The 18960-nt window shown below is 38.9% G+C and overlaps 1 protein-coding gene across 1 annotated transcript in view; it reads right to left on the bottom strand.

The window, feature by feature from the left end:
• Positions 1-18960, bottom strand: part of SUCLG1 (succinate-CoA ligase GDP/ADP-forming subunit alpha) — a 35933-nt gene that overhangs the window by 2118 nt on the left and 14855 nt on the right. The window contains exons 4-7 of the mRNA XM_052648593.1: positions 16029-16241; positions 15831-15888; positions 8002-8085; positions 5817-5968 (exon numbers count right to left, since the gene is read on the bottom strand). Coding sequence (XP_052504553.1) covers positions 5817-5968; positions 8002-8085; positions 15831-15888; positions 16029-16241 — 507 coding nt within the window. The remainder of the gene's footprint in view (positions 1-5816; positions 5969-8001; positions 8086-15830; positions 15889-16028; positions 16242-18960) is intronic.

Here is an 18960-nt window from a genome sequence, read left to right as displayed (position 1 = left end):
TTTCCTCCAAACTCATAAAAACAATCCTGAAGTGAAACTGTTAACTATTTAGATATTAAACTTCAACTTCACTGGCATAAGCTGATTTCCACATACACATGTGACTCTTCCATTTGAAAAAAAAAAATTGAAAATACTTAAGTTATATGATTTGTGATAATAACAAATTAAGACACAGATCAGGTTGTTTTGTCTTAATTCATTATTAGTTTACCTTTAATAAATTTGTTTAAAGGAAAAAGCGTATTGGAAAGGACTGAGGAGTGGGAGTCTCCAGTCTCAATCTCCACTTGACTAAAGTCACAGGACCTTGGACAAGGCCCATCACCTCTAGACCTCTGCTGCCTCATCTATGAAACGAAATAGCTAAATTAGATTGGGAGCTGAGGGTCCTTTCTCCTGACATTATAGGATGTATAAGAAGGAAGATCAGGACTGGTCTTATTCAATAAAAATCCATTCTAATGCACAACTGCTACATGCATAAACAGCACAGTAGATTCTGAGGTTTAAAATAAAAACCCAACACACAGGATATGTAAGAATTCCTGTGGGAGGAAAAAAAGAATTCCTGTGCTCTAGACTTATAATGTTGTTGAAGAAATAATATAAAATACATATATATCTCAGTCAGTTAATAGATGTCATGGAGCAACATATGAACATACAGTTATGTTTCACAGTGAGTGAAGTAACTCAGAGGCAGTAAGACATCCAGGTAAAACAGAGCGGCCCACAGAAAGCAGAACCCGAGCACAAGTGGAATCTGGGTGCCTTCAGGCACTATTATCTTCTCCCAGACCAGTAGTTCTCAAATCACTTGGTCTTGAGACCCCCTCATACTTACAAAAATGACTGTGGATCCCAAAGAACTTTTTTTAATGTAGATTATATCTGATATTTACAGTATTAGAAATTAAAGCTGAGAAGTTTTATAAGCATTTATTAATTCCCTTAACATAATAATTTTTTAAAACTATTTTTAAAAAACATTTTAGTGAGGAGAGTGGCATTATTTTACATTTTTGTCAATCTTAAGTGTCTAATTTAATAAGAGGCAAATAAATTCTGATATCTGCTTTTACGTTAGATCTACTGCAAAAATGTTATTTTGGCTGAAGTACAAGAGAAAATCTGGCCTCACACACATATGTACTTGGAAAAGGGAGAAATATTTTAATATCTGTCAGATAACTGAGGATATTCTTTGACACTGAAACAAACCTCTCCAAGTGGTAATTTCTTAATGGTTACATGCAGTGGAAACCCACTCCAGTATTCTTGCCTGGGAAATCCCATGAACAGAGACGCCTGGTGGGCTATATAGTCCATGAGGTCACAAAGAGTCAGACATGACTGAATGACTAAAGATGACGATGATGATGCAATGCTGGAATCTGGAACCACAGTCCTTTGTTATTTTAAAATCCATTCATCTTTTTGGATCTTTTACCTCTAATGATTGTGTAACATTCATTGGTCAGAAGGAAAATATAGGTTCACAGAGTTATGGAGATCTTCTAAATGCTGATACATTTCATCATTCAATATAAACAAATCATTCTTCATTATTACCTCCAGCCTCATTAGAGAAGTCTTTAGTAGGGGGAAGTTGTCAAGTTCATGGTGGCAGAAACAAGTATTTTAAGAATATTCATTTGAAAGCTCAAACTTAATCACTGTCAACAAATGCAATGAGTTGTTTTCCTTGACAACACACACAAACACAGCAGGACTGCTTTGTTCACTGTTGAGGAAAGATTCACCAAATAAATACCCAATAACCAGTGTGCCTGGCAGTCATTCTTTCCAGTAAAACTGGTGGTCCACAAAAAAAGCAGCTAATTTAGCTCAAAATTCAACTAGGACAGTGCTTTACTTTCCATTTCACCACAAAACTACTGACTTGAGGGTCAAGACTTTATAAAATTAATAATCTTTACTACTTCATTAAGGACATTCTTAAATAAAACTGACTTTTTTAAGCGCATGGCACTGCAAGTTCACTGGCACAGTTTGCTTCCACTAGATTGACCCTCGTGAAGGCGCCAGCATGCCAGATTCTACAGGTTCTACATGGTCTGATGCTGCTGACTCCAGCCTCTGACGCCAGCTTACTCCAGTAATGCCAGACTGCTCTGCCTCTGGGGCCTCTGCTGAGAAAGTTCTCCATCCTCCTTGGATACTTGGCAAATCCTGATACCTTTTAAGACGTGGCTCGAGCCTCTTCTTCCCCGCTAACCCTTCTGACTCTTCCTCCCACTCTCTCCACAAGTGCCCTTCAGTTGCTCGTCTTTGTTCAGCGACTCTGCTGTGCCTTTGACACTTTCTATCATGACCCGCAGCACACTGGCTGTGACTTATTCCCACAGAGTCCCCTCCTAGACGATGAGTCTTTGAATGCCAAGACTATGTTTTCATTTACTTCTGTATGCCCAGCATCTACTATAGGAGAGAATTAAAAAGAGAAAGCTAAATCATTTATTCACTGGGTGCTTTGCAAAGAATGTGAGCATCTGATACTTGAGTGGCACCACTTTCCACTGGATCCCTCTGTCCCATATTCAAATAGTGAGAATGTTATATTAGAAGGAAACATGATTAGCGTGAACCTAGAATGTCTGACAAATGTATATCTGTCCTATTGTCAACGAAAAGTCACTTGAGATTTTTTTTTTAAGGACTGAAAAATACAATAGAAAAGACTATGAGGAAATGTAGTGTGAGAACAGGACACAGAAATGTGAAGTGTGAAAGACTAAAAACAAAAAGATGAGTTAGGATGGCACGAGCGGAATCTGAAAGATGCCCAGGACTGTGTGTCGTGTCCCTGAGCCCTGCGACCTGACTCCTGACCCCTGCTGGTGTAATGGAGAAGTCAGGCACACCTGGAGGGAACCTCAGCTCTGAAGTACTTACCACTGGCAAATTACCAGTTTCCTTACTCAAAAAAAGACAAAAACATCTACTCAAAGTATCAAGATAAAGGTTAAAAAACATTACTCCTGCAGATAACTACTGTCATTATAATGATGATAACACAGTCCTCGCAGGACACAAGATTACTGAGTGTTCACTCTGTCAGGTACCATGCTAAGCGTTTAGTATGTTACCTGCACTGTTCAACCTAGAAGCTTGTACACAGTAGGTCCTCAGTAAAATTTAGCTCCATGAGACCAATCAGTAATAGGAAAACATGGCAAATGAAACAAAATGTAAAGTTTAGCTTTTCCCATCAAGGGATTTGTGTATTCTAAACACATTTTAAAATTCATTTTAACATAGTGTACAGTTGGCCCTCCATTATCCACGAGGTCTGAACACTGGAGAATTCAAACAACCGCACAAAGAAAACGTCTGGTGGGGCAGGGGAGGAATCCCAGAAAGTTTCAAAGAGCGAAATTTAAATCTGCCAAACTAACAACCACGTACACAGCATTTACATTTTATTAGGTATTGTAGGTAATCCAGAGATGATTTACAGTATAGAGGAGGGTATATGTAGGTTATATGCAAATTCTATACTGTTTACTCCTACCAATTTACCTACTCTTTCACTTATTCACCATTTATTGCCTCTTAATATGCCAGAGGACTGGGCTGGGCAGCAAGGCTATAGCAGTTGTTTGCTGTCCACAAGAGCAAGAGTCAGGTGTTCAGCATGCCTTGCAGAAGGAACAAGCGAAAGCAAGCAAGGATGAAAACAAGCAGCACATGGATCTGAAAAGGAGTGTCAGGGTAGCGTGTAGGGAGCTGGAAAGCCACGCTAAGTCTGCCCTTTATCCCACACGGATGGCAAACAGCAGGTTGGCCAGGCGGGAGGGAAAGGAGCAGAGATATCAGGAAAAAAAATTACTGAGATGGTCCAGGTGAGATAAGATAAGAGGCTGAACTGGAGCAGAGGGTCTAATTACAGATGATGATACTTTATATCTCCACAAACTACTAAGATCTCAGAGACAGATCTCAGTAACTGAGGGGAAGCAAGAGCTGCGAGAGAAATAAAAGATGACTTTTATTTCTGCATGAAGTACAACGTTGTTTATACACCATGATCAGTTACACTTAGAGGATAAGCACAAAGGGTAAATCTGGGAAAGGATAAAGACGAGAAGGGCCAGCAGGATGAATGGAGGCCACTGCTGACTTCAGCCAAAGCAGTGCCAGCGTGGAGAGCAGACCCCACAGCAGCCCACCAGAAGTGCTTACCACATGCCCGGGGCAGCTCTGCGCCATGTATCTCCACAGCCCTATGACAGCACCAAGGGAAGCTCTATTGCATCCCTATTTAGCCACCGAGGAAACTGAGGCACAGTGAAGTTAAGGAACATGCCCAAGGTCACAGAGCTTCTAAGTGGCAGACAAAACCTAATTGCTGAGGATTAGGGAGTGAATAGAAAATAAAGAAAGAGATCCGGAGAGTAAAGTAACAGCATCAGTCGCTCTGTCATGTCCGGCTCTTTGCAACCCCATGGACTGTAGCCCACTAGGCCTCTTCATCCATGTAATTCTCCAGGCGAGAATACTGGTGTGGGTAGGCATTCCTTTCTCTGGGAGATCTTCCCGACCCAGGGATTGAACCCGGGTCTCCTACACTACAGGCAGATTCTTTTCCATCTGAACCACCAGGAAAGTTCACCAGAATAAGAGGAACTCATAAAATTACCACTGAAGAAAAACACATACATTAAAAAGAGCCTTTGAAAATTCCTTCAATTACATATAAATATGGAGAAGGAAATGGCAACCTGCTGCAGTATTCTTGCCTGGAAAACTCCATGGACAAAGGAGCCTGGTTGGGGGGCTCCAGTCCATGGGGTTACTGAGCGACTAAACAGCAATACCTAAATATGCATCGTTTTGCACAGGCTACTCTGCAGGTGATATCATCTTTTCCTTTAACTCTCCAGTACTCATTTTCTGTGGCATTTAATTTTGACACACTTACTCTCAATCTCTTTCATAAGCATAGACGCAAGTCCTCTCTGCCCTCTTGCCTGGCCCCCTGAAGATTCATCTTCACTCTTCACTCATTCGTCAGTGTCAGGGACACCCTGGAAACCATCTGCATCCAGGCTTTGGCCACAGTAATTCAGAACACACACGCTCAATGATGGGGGGAGGGGACTGTCGGGCACCAAGCTGCTTCTGTCTTTACTATGCCCCCTGCTCTCTTCCTACCACCCTCCTTTACCCCAGAAACAGAGCTTAATTCCCTTGAGTTAAGTGAAATTATGATACAACACCACACTATTCTTTTTTGTTTAATTCAAAGGGAGAGGCAACAAGGAAAGCCTTCATAGGACAGTCAATAAAGCTTCTCCACTTGACCTTTGAAGCAAAGTGCTACTCCATGAGGAAAGACTGAAGCTAGAGGGAGACAAGATCCTGGAAAAGGTATAAAGGACAGGATCACTAGACAGCCAGCCTTGACAAAGAGAAAGAACACAAATCCCCTGAGGTCGGGAGAAAGGACATCAATGACAGGTGAAAACGGACATGTGCAGGTCAAGTGAGAGCTTTCTGGCTGATGGCCTGAAAGTTCTGTTTAGCAGACGACCTACCAGGAAATAAAAGGAGATGCCTGGAGGGAGGATTCATCAGAGAAGAGCATCAAGGGAAATGGGGAGGAGAATCAACCCAGAAAGAGTCCCACATTCCCTGAGTGGTCAGTGTTCCAGGCTCAGCTCAATAAGATTTAATTTTACCTTTCATGTTTGCTTAAAAAATTCATCCTTAAACAAAAACAACTTCTAAAGCAAACCTGTGATATTATTCAAGAGCAAAGAGCTGCATCTTTCCACAGCCAAACTTACTGAATTATGTTGCTTCAAAAATTCTGCAGCATTTTCTTCGGCATTACCACCAATTTCACCAATCAATATGATGCCTTCTGTGGCCGGATCATTCAGAAAGATTTCAAGGCAGTCTGTAAAGTCTGTTCCATTGAAAGGATCGCCTCCAATGCCTGGAAAAGTCAAGAATATCAATACCCTCTGAAAATTAAGTCAGGAAATATTGTTTCAACAGGTTTCTTATTTTGCCTATGCCCTTCTTACAAATATTTTTAAATGCGTCATCACTCTTGCATGTAACATTTAAAAAATCATAAAATGCTAGACTTATTTCTGCTTTTAATATTTTACATGAATGTTAAATGGTGGTTGGGTCTTGTTAGTCACAAAAAGAGCCATCTTTTTCTTTGGCTCCTTATCAAGACTCTTCCCTCCCCCCCAAATTACTCCTACATAGCTCTTTAATAATGAGCACTTTATACAGTTTCCCTAATTAGAAGAACGTTACTTTTGAAAAGACATTAGCTTTTTCAGGAATACAGTTACTCTTTAGTAATTTATAACTTTTAACCACTGACTTCTGGTGAGTAACTCAGTATCAGTACTTTGTATATAATAGGCAATTAATTCTGAAATTAAAAATAATTATACTACTTAATATTATAATCAAAAAGTTCCCTTTATCATCTCCTAGCACAAAAGGTTAATGAAGTATAATAGTATCTTGATTAGCTCAGGGTGTGTGTGGGTGTGTGTGGGTGTGTGTGTGTGTGTCTGTGTGTCTGTATGTGTGTGTGTGTGTCTGTGTGTGTGTGTGCATCTGTATGCTATTACCCTCACAGTTTGTTGTGATTTATTATTGCTCACATGAACCGCAAACCTTACTACCATATTGGAGACTTAATGCCATATTAGAAATACTGGATATTTGTATTTCTTCTACAGCAAAAAAAGAAAAAAAAAAATTTCTTTGCACTAAGTAACTGTCTGATGAGGGACACTGCCAAGGAACCACTCTCAGGTTAAGACACATGTCCCGGCAGTGGGTGGGGTAGGTGTCCTGATTCCTCTTCCCTGTAACCTGGAGTGGGAGATGACAGAGACCACACATAGGGGCTCTACCACAAACACACGGCTTTTTAGCACAAGTACTTAGATCGGATTCAAGTCAAGATTCCCTCCACTGGGGGCCACTTTCTAAATTTTTAAGTTATAAACTTACTGAAGGCAGGACTGGCTTCCTACCCTTGAAGGCATGGCTCAGGACTGAAGCTGAGGAAGGGGAGCAGCATCGACTGAGTTTAAACCACGTGTCAGGTCTGTGCCTTAGCACACATCAGACCTGCCATTTCCTAACCATTATACTCTCTGTGAGAGGGAAATTACTACTCTCAATCTACAGATTAAAAACAGAGGCTAGAGAAGATGGAACTGGCCACTCTATGACAAAACCTTTTATGTTCTATCACGTTAAGTTACCTTGTCTTAAAGATTGTGCTTTTGCACGTAGAAAAGCTCATTTAATGTTTAATACTGATTTTATCAATTTGAGTCAATAAAAATACTCCAGGGTTATATTTCATAATTTTTTTGATCCACAAAAGCTGCCTTTGAAAAGCTTTTAAAAGATGGTCTAAAAACATGAAGGAATTGTTATAAAAATGAGAAATTTGCCTGGCTTTTGGCAAAAAATATCAAAATTATTTTAAAATGTAAAAACTCTTTTGTAAATGGGAGGCAGTATGATGGGGCAAAGAGAGAGGGTCCAGGGAACTCAACCCTCCTCCATCCACCAATGAAGTTACCACAGGACTCTGTGCCAGCTCAGTGGTGCCTCACAGAGTGAGACAATGATTGGCGAAGAATTCGTAACTGTGAAGCACTGAATGACAGCTGGCAATGATAACACAGTGCCAAAGTCCTATCTTGAAGGACCACTGCTTCACAACAAGCAAAGTGAGTCCTGTTTTCAGGGACTACACCCCAGGATGTTTGTTCTGAAACACAGGAGTTAAATCCTGGACAGTGACTCTTGAAAATGTTAACAGCCAGCTTCATGTATAAGCAAATTAAACTCAAGATCATAACAGCTTTTTCATAAAATGACATCAAAATCTCTCACAAATAGTCAAACCAATAATTATTATTACATTTATTCAGTGAAGACACTGAACTCCGATAAAACGAGTTTAGAAAAAGTCCTCACCAACACACAAAGACTGCCCCAATCCAACTTGTGTTGTCTGGTGAACCGCTTCGTAAGTCAGGGTGCCGGATCTAGACACGATACCTTAAAGAAGGAGAACTCAGAAATATTAAAGAGTGCTCATGTGACTCTCATATAGTAAAATAAATCACAAACACATGTATATAAACCATTCCACAATTTGTCCTCCAAACAAACAACACCATAAGGTCATGGAATAAGGAGAAAAGGCCTAAATTACAGCAGGGAGGTTTTAAAAGTTAGAAAAAGAAAGGATTTTATTAGTTAGGGTTTTTTTATATATAAAACATTTAATTTATTGGGTTTTTTGGTGCATCACCAGTATTACAACTGAGCCACTAGTTTTGTAGCCTCATCAACATTAACTGTGGTACATTTTCCTGACATTGCTGAGAAATCAACTCTTTCTTCAGAGGTTCAGTGGAAAGGCTTTTTGGGAAGTTTGCAAGTTCCTTCTGTATATCTACAAGAGTTTCATTCACTCTTTTAACTTTTTAATCATTCACAATGTTTATCTTCTTAAGATTAGTGGTAACTGGTTTCACTTTATTTTTGAACCCTAAAGTTTTCTGGCTGGCTGGCTACGTGGAATACATTCCTGGACTTCTGCCCTTTTAGTTTGTTCCTGGTGGTTGTCCTTCACCGGGCCTCCAAGAACCTTGTACAGCTTCTCAAGTTTCAGGTAACGCCATCTGCATGCATGAGATCCAGCTAGTTAGGGTTGTTTTATTTCTACAAAAGCAGTTAAGAGATACCTGAAGTCTTCCACAAAAAATGACCTTCTGGTGCAGACAAAGTAAAATGGAACAATAAATCTATATAAAGGTCCACATGGAAAAAAAGAAGGCATAAATTTCAAGTATTCAGTTCAGTTCAGTTCAGTCGCTCAGTCGTGTCCGACTCTTTGCGGCCCCATGAATCGAAGCACGCCAGGCCTCCCTGTCCATCACCAACTCCCAGAGTTTACTCAAACTTATGTCCATCAAGTCGGTGATGCCACCCAGCCATCTCATCCTCTGTCGTCCTCCCTTCTCCTCCTGCCCCCAATCCCTCCCAGCATCAGGGTCTTTTCCAATGAGTTAAATCTTCGCATGAGGTGGCCAAAGTATTTCAAGTATTAACCTTTGGTTAATAGCCTCGGTTTCAGAAAATACATTCATAGTTAGGCTTCCTGTCTCCTGACCACACAGATTCCTCATGTCAGAACCCTGCTTTCCTACACTGATCAGTAGAGACCACCAATGCTGTTGGAGATTCTGCAGTGATTATCTTTTCTGTTGGACTTGTAACTTCCAGGGGTTAGTAAATGGGACTGTTTTCCCCACCCTTGAGTTCCCCATATAGAGTACAGTTCAGGCACAAAAGGAATTCAGTAAATATGTACCAAATAGGTCAAAACTGAAAATTGATGGAGTACAATCACCCTCTTAAACAAAATCGAACTGGAGATAGTTTTAAGACCAATCACCATTTGGACCCTATCTCACGACAAATGACAGCCAATAACACCATACCCCACGTGTCTCATTCATCAGTTTTTCCCTACTCTCAAGAGCTTCCTGTCTATAACCTCTCTCTCCAACATAGTCCTTCCTTTATGAGACCTTTCATAAATGAGAAGGGTAGGTAGGCAACACCTATGTACATTTGGTGCATTTAGCTTTTAAATCAAAGACAAGTAACTTAGTTGTATTTCTTCGTATGTAATTACCTAGTCTCCTTTACATTCCTACTTGATTCTCACGATAGAATCATGTTCCTGTTCATGCAACACCCTAGATTACTGGGAAGCACAACTATGTTATCTATTCTAGCCTTTTGATGGTCAGTATAATAATCAGTGAATAGCAGTACTAGGATTTTACCATTCTTTTAAGGGGATTTCATCTAAAATGAAAGTGACATATAATTTATATACATATAAAAATGACATATAATTTATATAAATGCAAAGTACACACATTTAAGGTAATGAAAGCAATGTTTTTAGGGTAGATTACTCCTGCCATCCTTGAAGTATATATATATAGTAAAAGAGACTATCACTTAAAAATATCTACCATAGGGATACTTCTGCTTCCAAAAAGCAGAGGTATTTTCCTGTATTCTTTCTGCTAAATGCAAGTAAAAGTCCTGGACACTACATATAAAACAAATACAAGAAATCTCTGAAAGTTAGATAGAAGGTAGAGTACTAGAGACCTTGAGACTCGAGTAGAACAATGAAGTGTTTCCGAGTTTCCTTTTGCCTCATGTGTCCCAGATACAAAGATAAAGAAGCCCGCATCCTAGAAACACATAAAGGCACAGAAATCCCCATCCATACAGCAGCTTTCTTTAGCAAAAGAACCAAGGACAGTCTAGCAAAGCAGAAAACGTTCAGACAATAGCCACTCCATGCCGACTGTGCACCACAGAAAACCTGTGGCTCTCCCTCGACTCCCATAAGCAAAGGCCAACAAAGAAACCCAGACTTTCCATTTGCAAGGCTGAGATGAGGCACCCTGGCAGCACGCCCACCAGCACATACAGAACCAGACTTTCACCTACACAGGCTGGTACTGAGTCCCGCCCCACCCCCAACGGTGCCAGTGGGAACCAGGTGAGAAGCATGGATGTCCATCCTCATCCGGCAGCAGTGAGGCCTCTCCATTTCCTGGGATCAGGAAAGGCCTAGAGGAAAATCAGGGCTTTTACTACTGCCCTGCACTCTTGCCTGGAAAATCCCATGGACAGAGGAGCCTGGCAGGCTGCAGTTCATGGGGTGGCTAAGAGTCGGACACGACTGAGCGACTTCACTTTCACTTTTCACTTTCATGCACTGGAGAAGGAAATGGCAACCCACTCCAGTATTCTTGCTGGAGAATCCCAGGGACGGGGGAGCCTGATGGGCTGCCATCTACCGGGTCGCACAGAGTCGGACATGACTGAAGTGACTTAGCAGCAGCAGCAGCAGCAGCAATAACAATTCCATCCTCACTAGTGTCAGGGGAGACAAAGTAAGGAGCTGGCTGTTATCCCCAGTGAATAGAAGCCCACTCACTCGTACAATAGAGAGAAGAAGGGAACTTGGACTTCTACCTCCACCTGGCAGGAACAAGGTACCTCCCCCACATTCCCTGCTGAAGCAGTATGAATTAAGTCAGCTAAAACAGAAGGTTCACATAAACCTAGACCTCATAATACAATAGCCCACACTTTCAGGTTTCAACCAAAGATCATCTGACCTACCAAAAATCAGGAAAATCTCAAACTGAATTTAAAAAAAACAACCAAAAAACCATCAATAGATGCTAATCACAAAATGAGGGGAAGTTAGAATTATCTGACAAGAAATTTGAAGAAGTCATAATAAAACATTTTCAATAATTATGAACATGCTTGAAATAAATAAAAAATAGAAGCTTTATCAAAGAAATATGAAGGAAGCCTCACTTAAAAAAAAGAAAGAAAAAGAAGATATAGAGGGACCAGATGGAAATTTTAGAACTGAAAAATACTATAACCAAAGCTAAAACCTCAGTGGATGAGTTAAATAGCATAATGGAGAGCACAGAGGAAAAAAATCAGTGAAATGAAAGATAAGACAATGGAAATTACCCCACCTGAATGGCAGAAAGAACAGACTAGGAAAAAACAATCAGCAGAACCTCAGGGACCTATGGAACTGTAACAAAAGATTGAATATTCCTGTATCACAGTCCTGGAAGGAGAGAAAAAAGAACATGGGGCTGAAACAGTGCTCAAAGAAATAATGTTTTACCAAATTCAATATTTCATGAAACTTAAATCTACATGTGAGAAAGTGAGCAAACTAAAAACAGGATAAATCCAAAGAAATTCACACTAAAACTTCTAATATACTTCAGAAAATCAAAGACGCCCCCCTCAAAAAAAAAAAAAAAAAATCTTAAAAGCAGCAAGTGAAAAATAACACCTTCTCATACATGAAAAAACAACTCAAATGATATCAGTTTTCTCATCAGAACCCATGGAATCATGAAACGGGTCAACATTTTTTAACTGCTAAAAGAACTGTCAACCCTAAATCCTGTACCCAGTGATGCTACTCTTTATGAATGAAGGGGAAATAAAAACATTTTCAAATGAGGGGAAAGTAAAGAATTTGTTGCCAACAGTTCCATCATAAAAGAATGGCTAATATATTAATAAGGTCTCTGGAAAGAAGAGAAATGATATAAGAAGGAACCCTGGAGCCTCAAGAACGAAGAACACAATAACAAGCAAAACATGGATAGTTAAAAAGACTTTCTCTTGAGTGTCCTAAAAGGAAGCAATAAAACTATCCCTATCTGTAGATAACATGGGTTGTCTAACACAGAAAATGCTAAAGAATCTACCAAGAAACCCCTAAGGTCTACAGCAATATGGCAAGATATAAGATAAACAAAATTAGTTATATTTCTGTACATTAGCCACAGGCACATGGACACCAGAATTAAAATACAATAAAATTTACAACGGTTTTCAATAAAAAGAAATACCTAGTGTAAATCTAACAAAACACACAGTGGACTTTTATGTTAAAAACTATACAATGCTCATGAAAGAAATCAAAGGCAATCTTAGTAAATGAAGATATACTGCATTCATGGACTGGAATATTCAACAGAGTAAACGTGTCTATTCACCTGAGATTGACATACAGATTTAACACAATTTACATAAAAATCCCGACAATAATTTCTGTAGACAGAGACAAGATTACCTTGAAATCATATGAAAAAGTAAACTAGAAAAGGCTAAAATAATTTTTAAAAGAGTGAAGTACAAAAAAGCAATCCATCCAATTTTAAGAGTTATTATTTCAACATAGTATTAAAGTTGTGCAGTACTGATGAAACCCAGAAACAGATCAACACAAATAAGATGTTTACTGACAAAAATACAAAAGCAATTCAATGAAAGAAAGATGATCTTTTTAATAAATGGTGCTGAAGCAACTAAACACATATAGACAAAAAGAATTTTGATCTAAATCTCATGCCTAGAAAAATCATTTGAATTGGACTATGGGATTTAAGTGTAAAACTACAAAACATTCAGGAATTCACTGGCAGTCCAGTGGTTAGGACTCTGCAGTCTCACTGCTGAGGGCCTGGGTTCAATCCCTAGTCTGGGAACTATTAATAAAATCCCACAAGCTGCTGTGCAGCACAGGCAAGCTAATAAAAATACATAAAACTATAAAACTTTCAGGAAAAAATAGGTACTTAAGGCTAAGTAAAGAGTTATTAGACTTGAGGTCAAAAGCATGTTTCACAAAAGGAAAAAGTCAGTAAGTAAGAGTTCATCAAAATGAAAAAACTTTACTCTCCAAAAGATCCCGTTAAAAGCATGAAAACACAAGCTACAGATGGGGAGAAAATATTTGCAAGCCACATATCCAACAAAGTACTAGTATCTAGAATATAGAAAGAACTCTCAAAACTCAACAGTAACCAATTAGACCAGGGGCAAAAAAACACAAAGAAACATTTCACTGAAGAAGATATAGTGAAGTGGCTCAGTCTTGCCTGCCTCTTTGCAACCCCATGGACTGTAGCCTACCAGGTTCCTCCGTCCATAGGATTTTCCAAGCAAGAATACTGGAGTGGGTTGCCATTTCCTTCTCCAGATCTTCCCGACCAGGGATTGAACCTGGGTCTCCTGCATTGTAGGCAGACACTTTACCGTCTGAGCCGCCAGGGAAGAAGATATACAGATGACAAACAAATACCCAAAAAAATGTTCAATACCGTTAGCCATTAGGGGAATGTATATTAAAACCACCATGAGGTATCACTGAACACTTCTCAGAATGCCTAATATAAAAACAGTGACTATAAATGCTGGCACGGATACAGAAAAACTGGATCACGGGTATACTGGTGATGGAAAGGTAAAACAGTATAGCCATGATGGGTAATAATTTGGCAGTTTCTTAAATAACACACAACTGTTATCCAACCCAGCAATTGCACTCCTGGGCATTCATCCCAAAGAAATGAAGATTTTTTTGTGTTATATAAAAAATTATACACAAATGTTTATAACAGACTTACTTTTAATAGCCCCAAACTGGAAACAATCCCAGCATCTTTCAACACGTAATTGGTTCAACAAACATTTGTACCCTAGAATACTACTCAGTCATAAAAAGCAATGAACTACTGATACAATAATCTGAATGAATCTCCAGAGAATTATACTGAGTATAAACAGCCAGTCTCCAAAGGCTACATACTATATGCTCTCATTTATATAGCATTCCTGAAATGTAAAAAATTCAGAAAAAAAAAATAAGAGGATTATTAGTTTCCAAGGATTAAAAAGGGAGTAGGAGTAGGAAGGAAGTGGATGTAGCTATAAAATGTTAAGATGAGGGATTCCAGTAGTGATGGAAAAATTCCCTATGTCTGTCATAATGTCAATATACTAATTGTGACACGGCGTTATCATTTTGTAAGACGTTATCATTGGGGGACAGTGAATAAAGGGTACACAGAGATCTGTCTGTATTATGATTACATGTGAATTTATAATTATCTAAATATAAAAAGTTTAATTAAAATAAAAATTTTAAAAAGATGTAGGAGTCTAGTATGTCACATGAGGTTGAGAGTAAAAATTCTAACATAAATACAAAAATACTGCATCATTAAATATCAATTTGGAATCTAATCACTTTCTACAATTATACTCAATTAGCTTTAGCTTTACAATTTTAGTTATCATTAACACAAACTAGAAAGCCACTATACTATTGCACTGCTATTATATTACATGATGTCCCAATCAGAAATACCCAAGGGACTGAAAATTCCTTCCTTTTCCTAAACACTTAGCTTAAGGACTGGAAGTTAATGAGGCTTCTGACAATATTAGTACTGGTATCAAAATAGGAATAGTTAGTACCAAAAAAGTCATCTTTTCTCCATTACCTCCTTGAAAATCTTGTAGTGTCAAAAAAAAAAAGAAAAAAAAGAAACAAAATCTTGTAATGTCATGTTCTTTCAGGCGAAAATTTTTTTAAAGTCCTTTAAGTTAAAGGCAGTCTCCCAGAGGACTTCCTCATCAATGTGTTATGGCCATCTTGAGGACCAAGGTCGAAAGAACTTTCCTAAACTTCTCTTAGTTGTTTTTGAGGTTTATGGGCCCCTCAGAAAGCAGGGTAGTGATCAGAAAGGCAACTCAGCACAGGACCCATAAAGCCGAAGTACAGAGTGACTGGAACATTCATACATTGATAGTGGGAGTTTAGAACACAGTCTCTTTGCAGATCTATTTGGTAACTTCTTATAAAGCTGAACATACTTTGACCCTATGACTTAGCAATTCTACCTGTAGGCATTGTACCCAAAAGAAAGGAAAATGTATCCACAAAAAGGCCTGTACACAAAAGTTTACTTTAACCTTATTCATAATGACTCAAACCTAGAAATAACAGAAATGTTCATCAATGGGAGAATGGACAAACAAATTGTGATATAATCACTCAATAAAATATTACTAAGTGATAAAATTATGGATACATGCAAATACATGGAAGAATCCATAGTGTGCTTGAGAAGGAAAAGAATCTTTTTATAAGACCCAAAAAAATCTTGATTCTGTAGAATTAGTGTTCCTCAAACATTAATTCAGGACACAGAATCAATTCACTATAAAACTTTCAAGGTAAACTCTCTTAAAATTGAATGAATTAAAATGAATTTGATTTGTACCATCAAATCTCTTTGTGAGTTTTTGAGCAGTTTTTGGGGCAAGAAATTTTGTTTTTTAATCTCTAAGAAATACATACTCACCGACTCTTCCTTTCTTGTGAATATGGCCAGGCATGATGCCAATTTTGCATTCTCCAGGCTAAAGGAAAGTAATTGACAGTATCAGAAAAGTGAAAAAAATTTTAACTCTGAGATCATACACACAAATATACTTGGACTGACTCACAGTTAGTTAGCCTTCAGAGGCTAAATCGGGCTCGTTTCGCTCTGTACACTCACATTGATGACTCCAGGGCAGTTCGGCCCGACCAGCCTGGTCTTTCCCTGGCGCAGCAGTTTGTGCTTGACCCGCACCATGTCCTGCTGTGGGATACCTTCAGTGATGCACACGACCAGGGGCACTTCCGCCTCGATAGCTTCATCGATGGCGGCAGCAGCAAAGGGAGGAGGGACATAAATGACAGATGCTGTTGCTCCAGTCTGTTCTTTGGCCTGAAACATTAATACAAAGCACTTTACCATAGGTTCAGTCAGACACTTTGTAAAACAAACTCAACACCATGGTTTTAATGATATCACAGGATCAGGAAAGGACATCACCAGGAGACACTCGATGTCTTCATTCTTCCCATTAACCAGTTCACTCTGCTGTCAGAAAACAGCAGAGTTAAGTGCGGCCTCCTCTCTGCCCCAATGGGACACCCCTTGAAAATGGAAGGTTCTGTGACCTCCCCTTCCTTCAGGCGATGTGACAGCGTGTCAGCACCCATGAAAGCACTGACTGGCGTTCAGGTCCCCTCATTCCCGGGCCACGCTTATTTCTGTTCTTCTACAAGGCACTTATTCAGTACGAAAGGCCCTGCATCTCCTCAGGAGAAAAGGACTAGTGAGCCCCAAACCTTGGAACTCAGCTCTCAAACATGTTTTTAAAAATATTATCAAACCATGGAACTCCTATGGTGGTTAAGAATCTGCCTTCCAATGCAGGGGACTTGGGTTCAATCCCTGGTCAGAGAACTAAGATCACACATGCCACAGGGCTAGAACTAAGCCCATATGCTGCACCTCTGAGCCCATGCACCAAAACCACGGAGTCCGCAGGCTGCGACTAAGACCCAATGCAGCCAAAACAGATAAAATTTTTTTAATTAAAAAAATAAAAATAGATCAAAGAATAAATATTTTCAAGAGGAAGCAAAATGAAGTGGTTTTATTCCCAGCTGCCAATTTTTACTCTAATGCATGCTGACTAGAAATAAACTAAAATACACATGCATAAATAGCCACAGAACAAGAATCGGTCACATAAGGTTAACAGTCTACGCTACCTCGCCCTTCACAATGCAAGGCACTCAAAGACCACCAATGTGACCACTGTTCTCTCTGTGATCTTCTATATATTTTATACATGTATCAATACAGATGTAGCCTTCCACCCACTTGCACATGTGGCCGTGACTCTTCTCCTATAACGGAAGCTCCTTGAAGACAGACGGTCAGTGTCTCTGACTCTCCGAGAGAGGCAGCACCTATTCTGTGAGAGGCCCTGAGAAAGACTATGTAACCCTGCCTGCTTACTACCCCATCTACAAATCAAGATGTAGAGGCCAAGAAATATTAAATAACTTGCATGAGGTATACAGCTCGGAAGTGGCAAAGCCAAGATTCAAACCTAAGTAGATCTGATTCCACAGCGTCAGTTCTTTTCAGCTACAGCAGGCTACCTCCCTATAAATGTCAAAATGTAGCTTAATTAAGATATAAATCAAAACATTTTAAAAGGCTGTGCCATGAGATTTTAAATGGATACAAATACCAAGTTACAGAACGTACAGGTACAGCTGGAAGGGGCAGAAGTAACAGATAGTGTCTTTGAGAATCATCCCAAACTGATTGCCCATGTTTCCAGAGGCCGAGGAGGAGCGTTCTCTACCGCATCCCTAATAAAGAGAGGCATCTTGACAGTGACAGATGAACAAGTCAAAGGATGCCGACTTGCTGAGGGTTAAAAATAATTGAAATCAATGTTTTAAAAGCTATGTTCAAGATGATAACAGGGAAGTGGGGACCAAAGGAAAAAACTAGGTTGGAACCAACAGAAATGACATCATAGATGTGCAGGTATTTTATGGAAAATATATCCCATGGGTTCCTACCTCTTAAGGATACAAAGACTTTCAGAAGCTGGACTATGACCACAGGGTCTGTGTCCTCAAGTAATACTACATGAAAGGTAACCATTCCACTCAGAAATCTCTTTGTAAGAGCAGAACAGGTGAGAAATAAATAGCATCTGTCAAAGAACTTACATTATCTTCCAAAAGCCATATCTATTTGTATCAAATGAATAATAAATAAACTGCTAGGAATAAAAACTTTTTTTAAAAGGAAAGCAAAAAAAAGGCTCATGACAAAAGTCAAATTTAACTAGGAAGTTTTAAAAAATGCAAAGCAAAACTTTAAATGATTATTCTACAGAATTTATGAATTTTTTACTCTCTAAAATATGATACACTCAAAACACACATACACATATATAAATACCCTATTTTCAAGTTTAAAGTAAAATTCCAAATTTGAATATTTGTTTTATCCTTTATCTTAATTTACATTAAAAATTCAAATTACCTCAATTTGAAGTTAGTATTCCAAAAAGAGAGTAAATCTTTAAATTTGTACTTTAAAAAAAATGAAAGTCTTTAAAACATGCCTTAAAAGTATATTTAAGAAGAAGGGGAGTGCTACATTTTTATTTTTTAACCTCAATACATCAATCCAAAGTACTAAGTTTATTTCTTTGATTTTTTAAAAATTAAATAGCCAAGAATATATACTATGGCTTCTTTCATAATACTATTATTTTTTATATATTCATGTAAGTGTAGAAAGAGAATGAAAGGGTATACACTGAGCTGAAATAAGTTCTCTATGAAGGCAAAATCCAAGAAGTGGAAAACACCATATAAAACTTAACTGTACATACCTTCATATCATCTGACTTTGTGCCATAAGCACGTATTAGCCTTGTAACAAAGAAAGTTTAGCTTAATGTCATTCTAAAAGTATCGAGAAATCAGCAAGCTGAGGAAGAGACCAGGCCGCTGTGAGTTGCCCGCTGGACTCTATTCCACACAGGAACACCACCCACTACTTACTTACTCTGAGCCAGGTGAAGTCTGCCACTGATCAGCTGTGAGACTATGTACAGGAC

The sequence above is a fragment of the Budorcas taxicolor genome, chromosome 11 (genome assembly GCF_023091745.1).
Source record: "Budorcas taxicolor isolate Tak-1 chromosome 11, Takin1.1, whole genome shotgun sequence".
Lineage (NCBI taxonomy): Eukaryota > Metazoa > Chordata > Mammalia > Artiodactyla > Bovidae > Budorcas > Budorcas taxicolor.
This window is presented reverse-complemented; position numbering and strand designations above follow the sequence as displayed.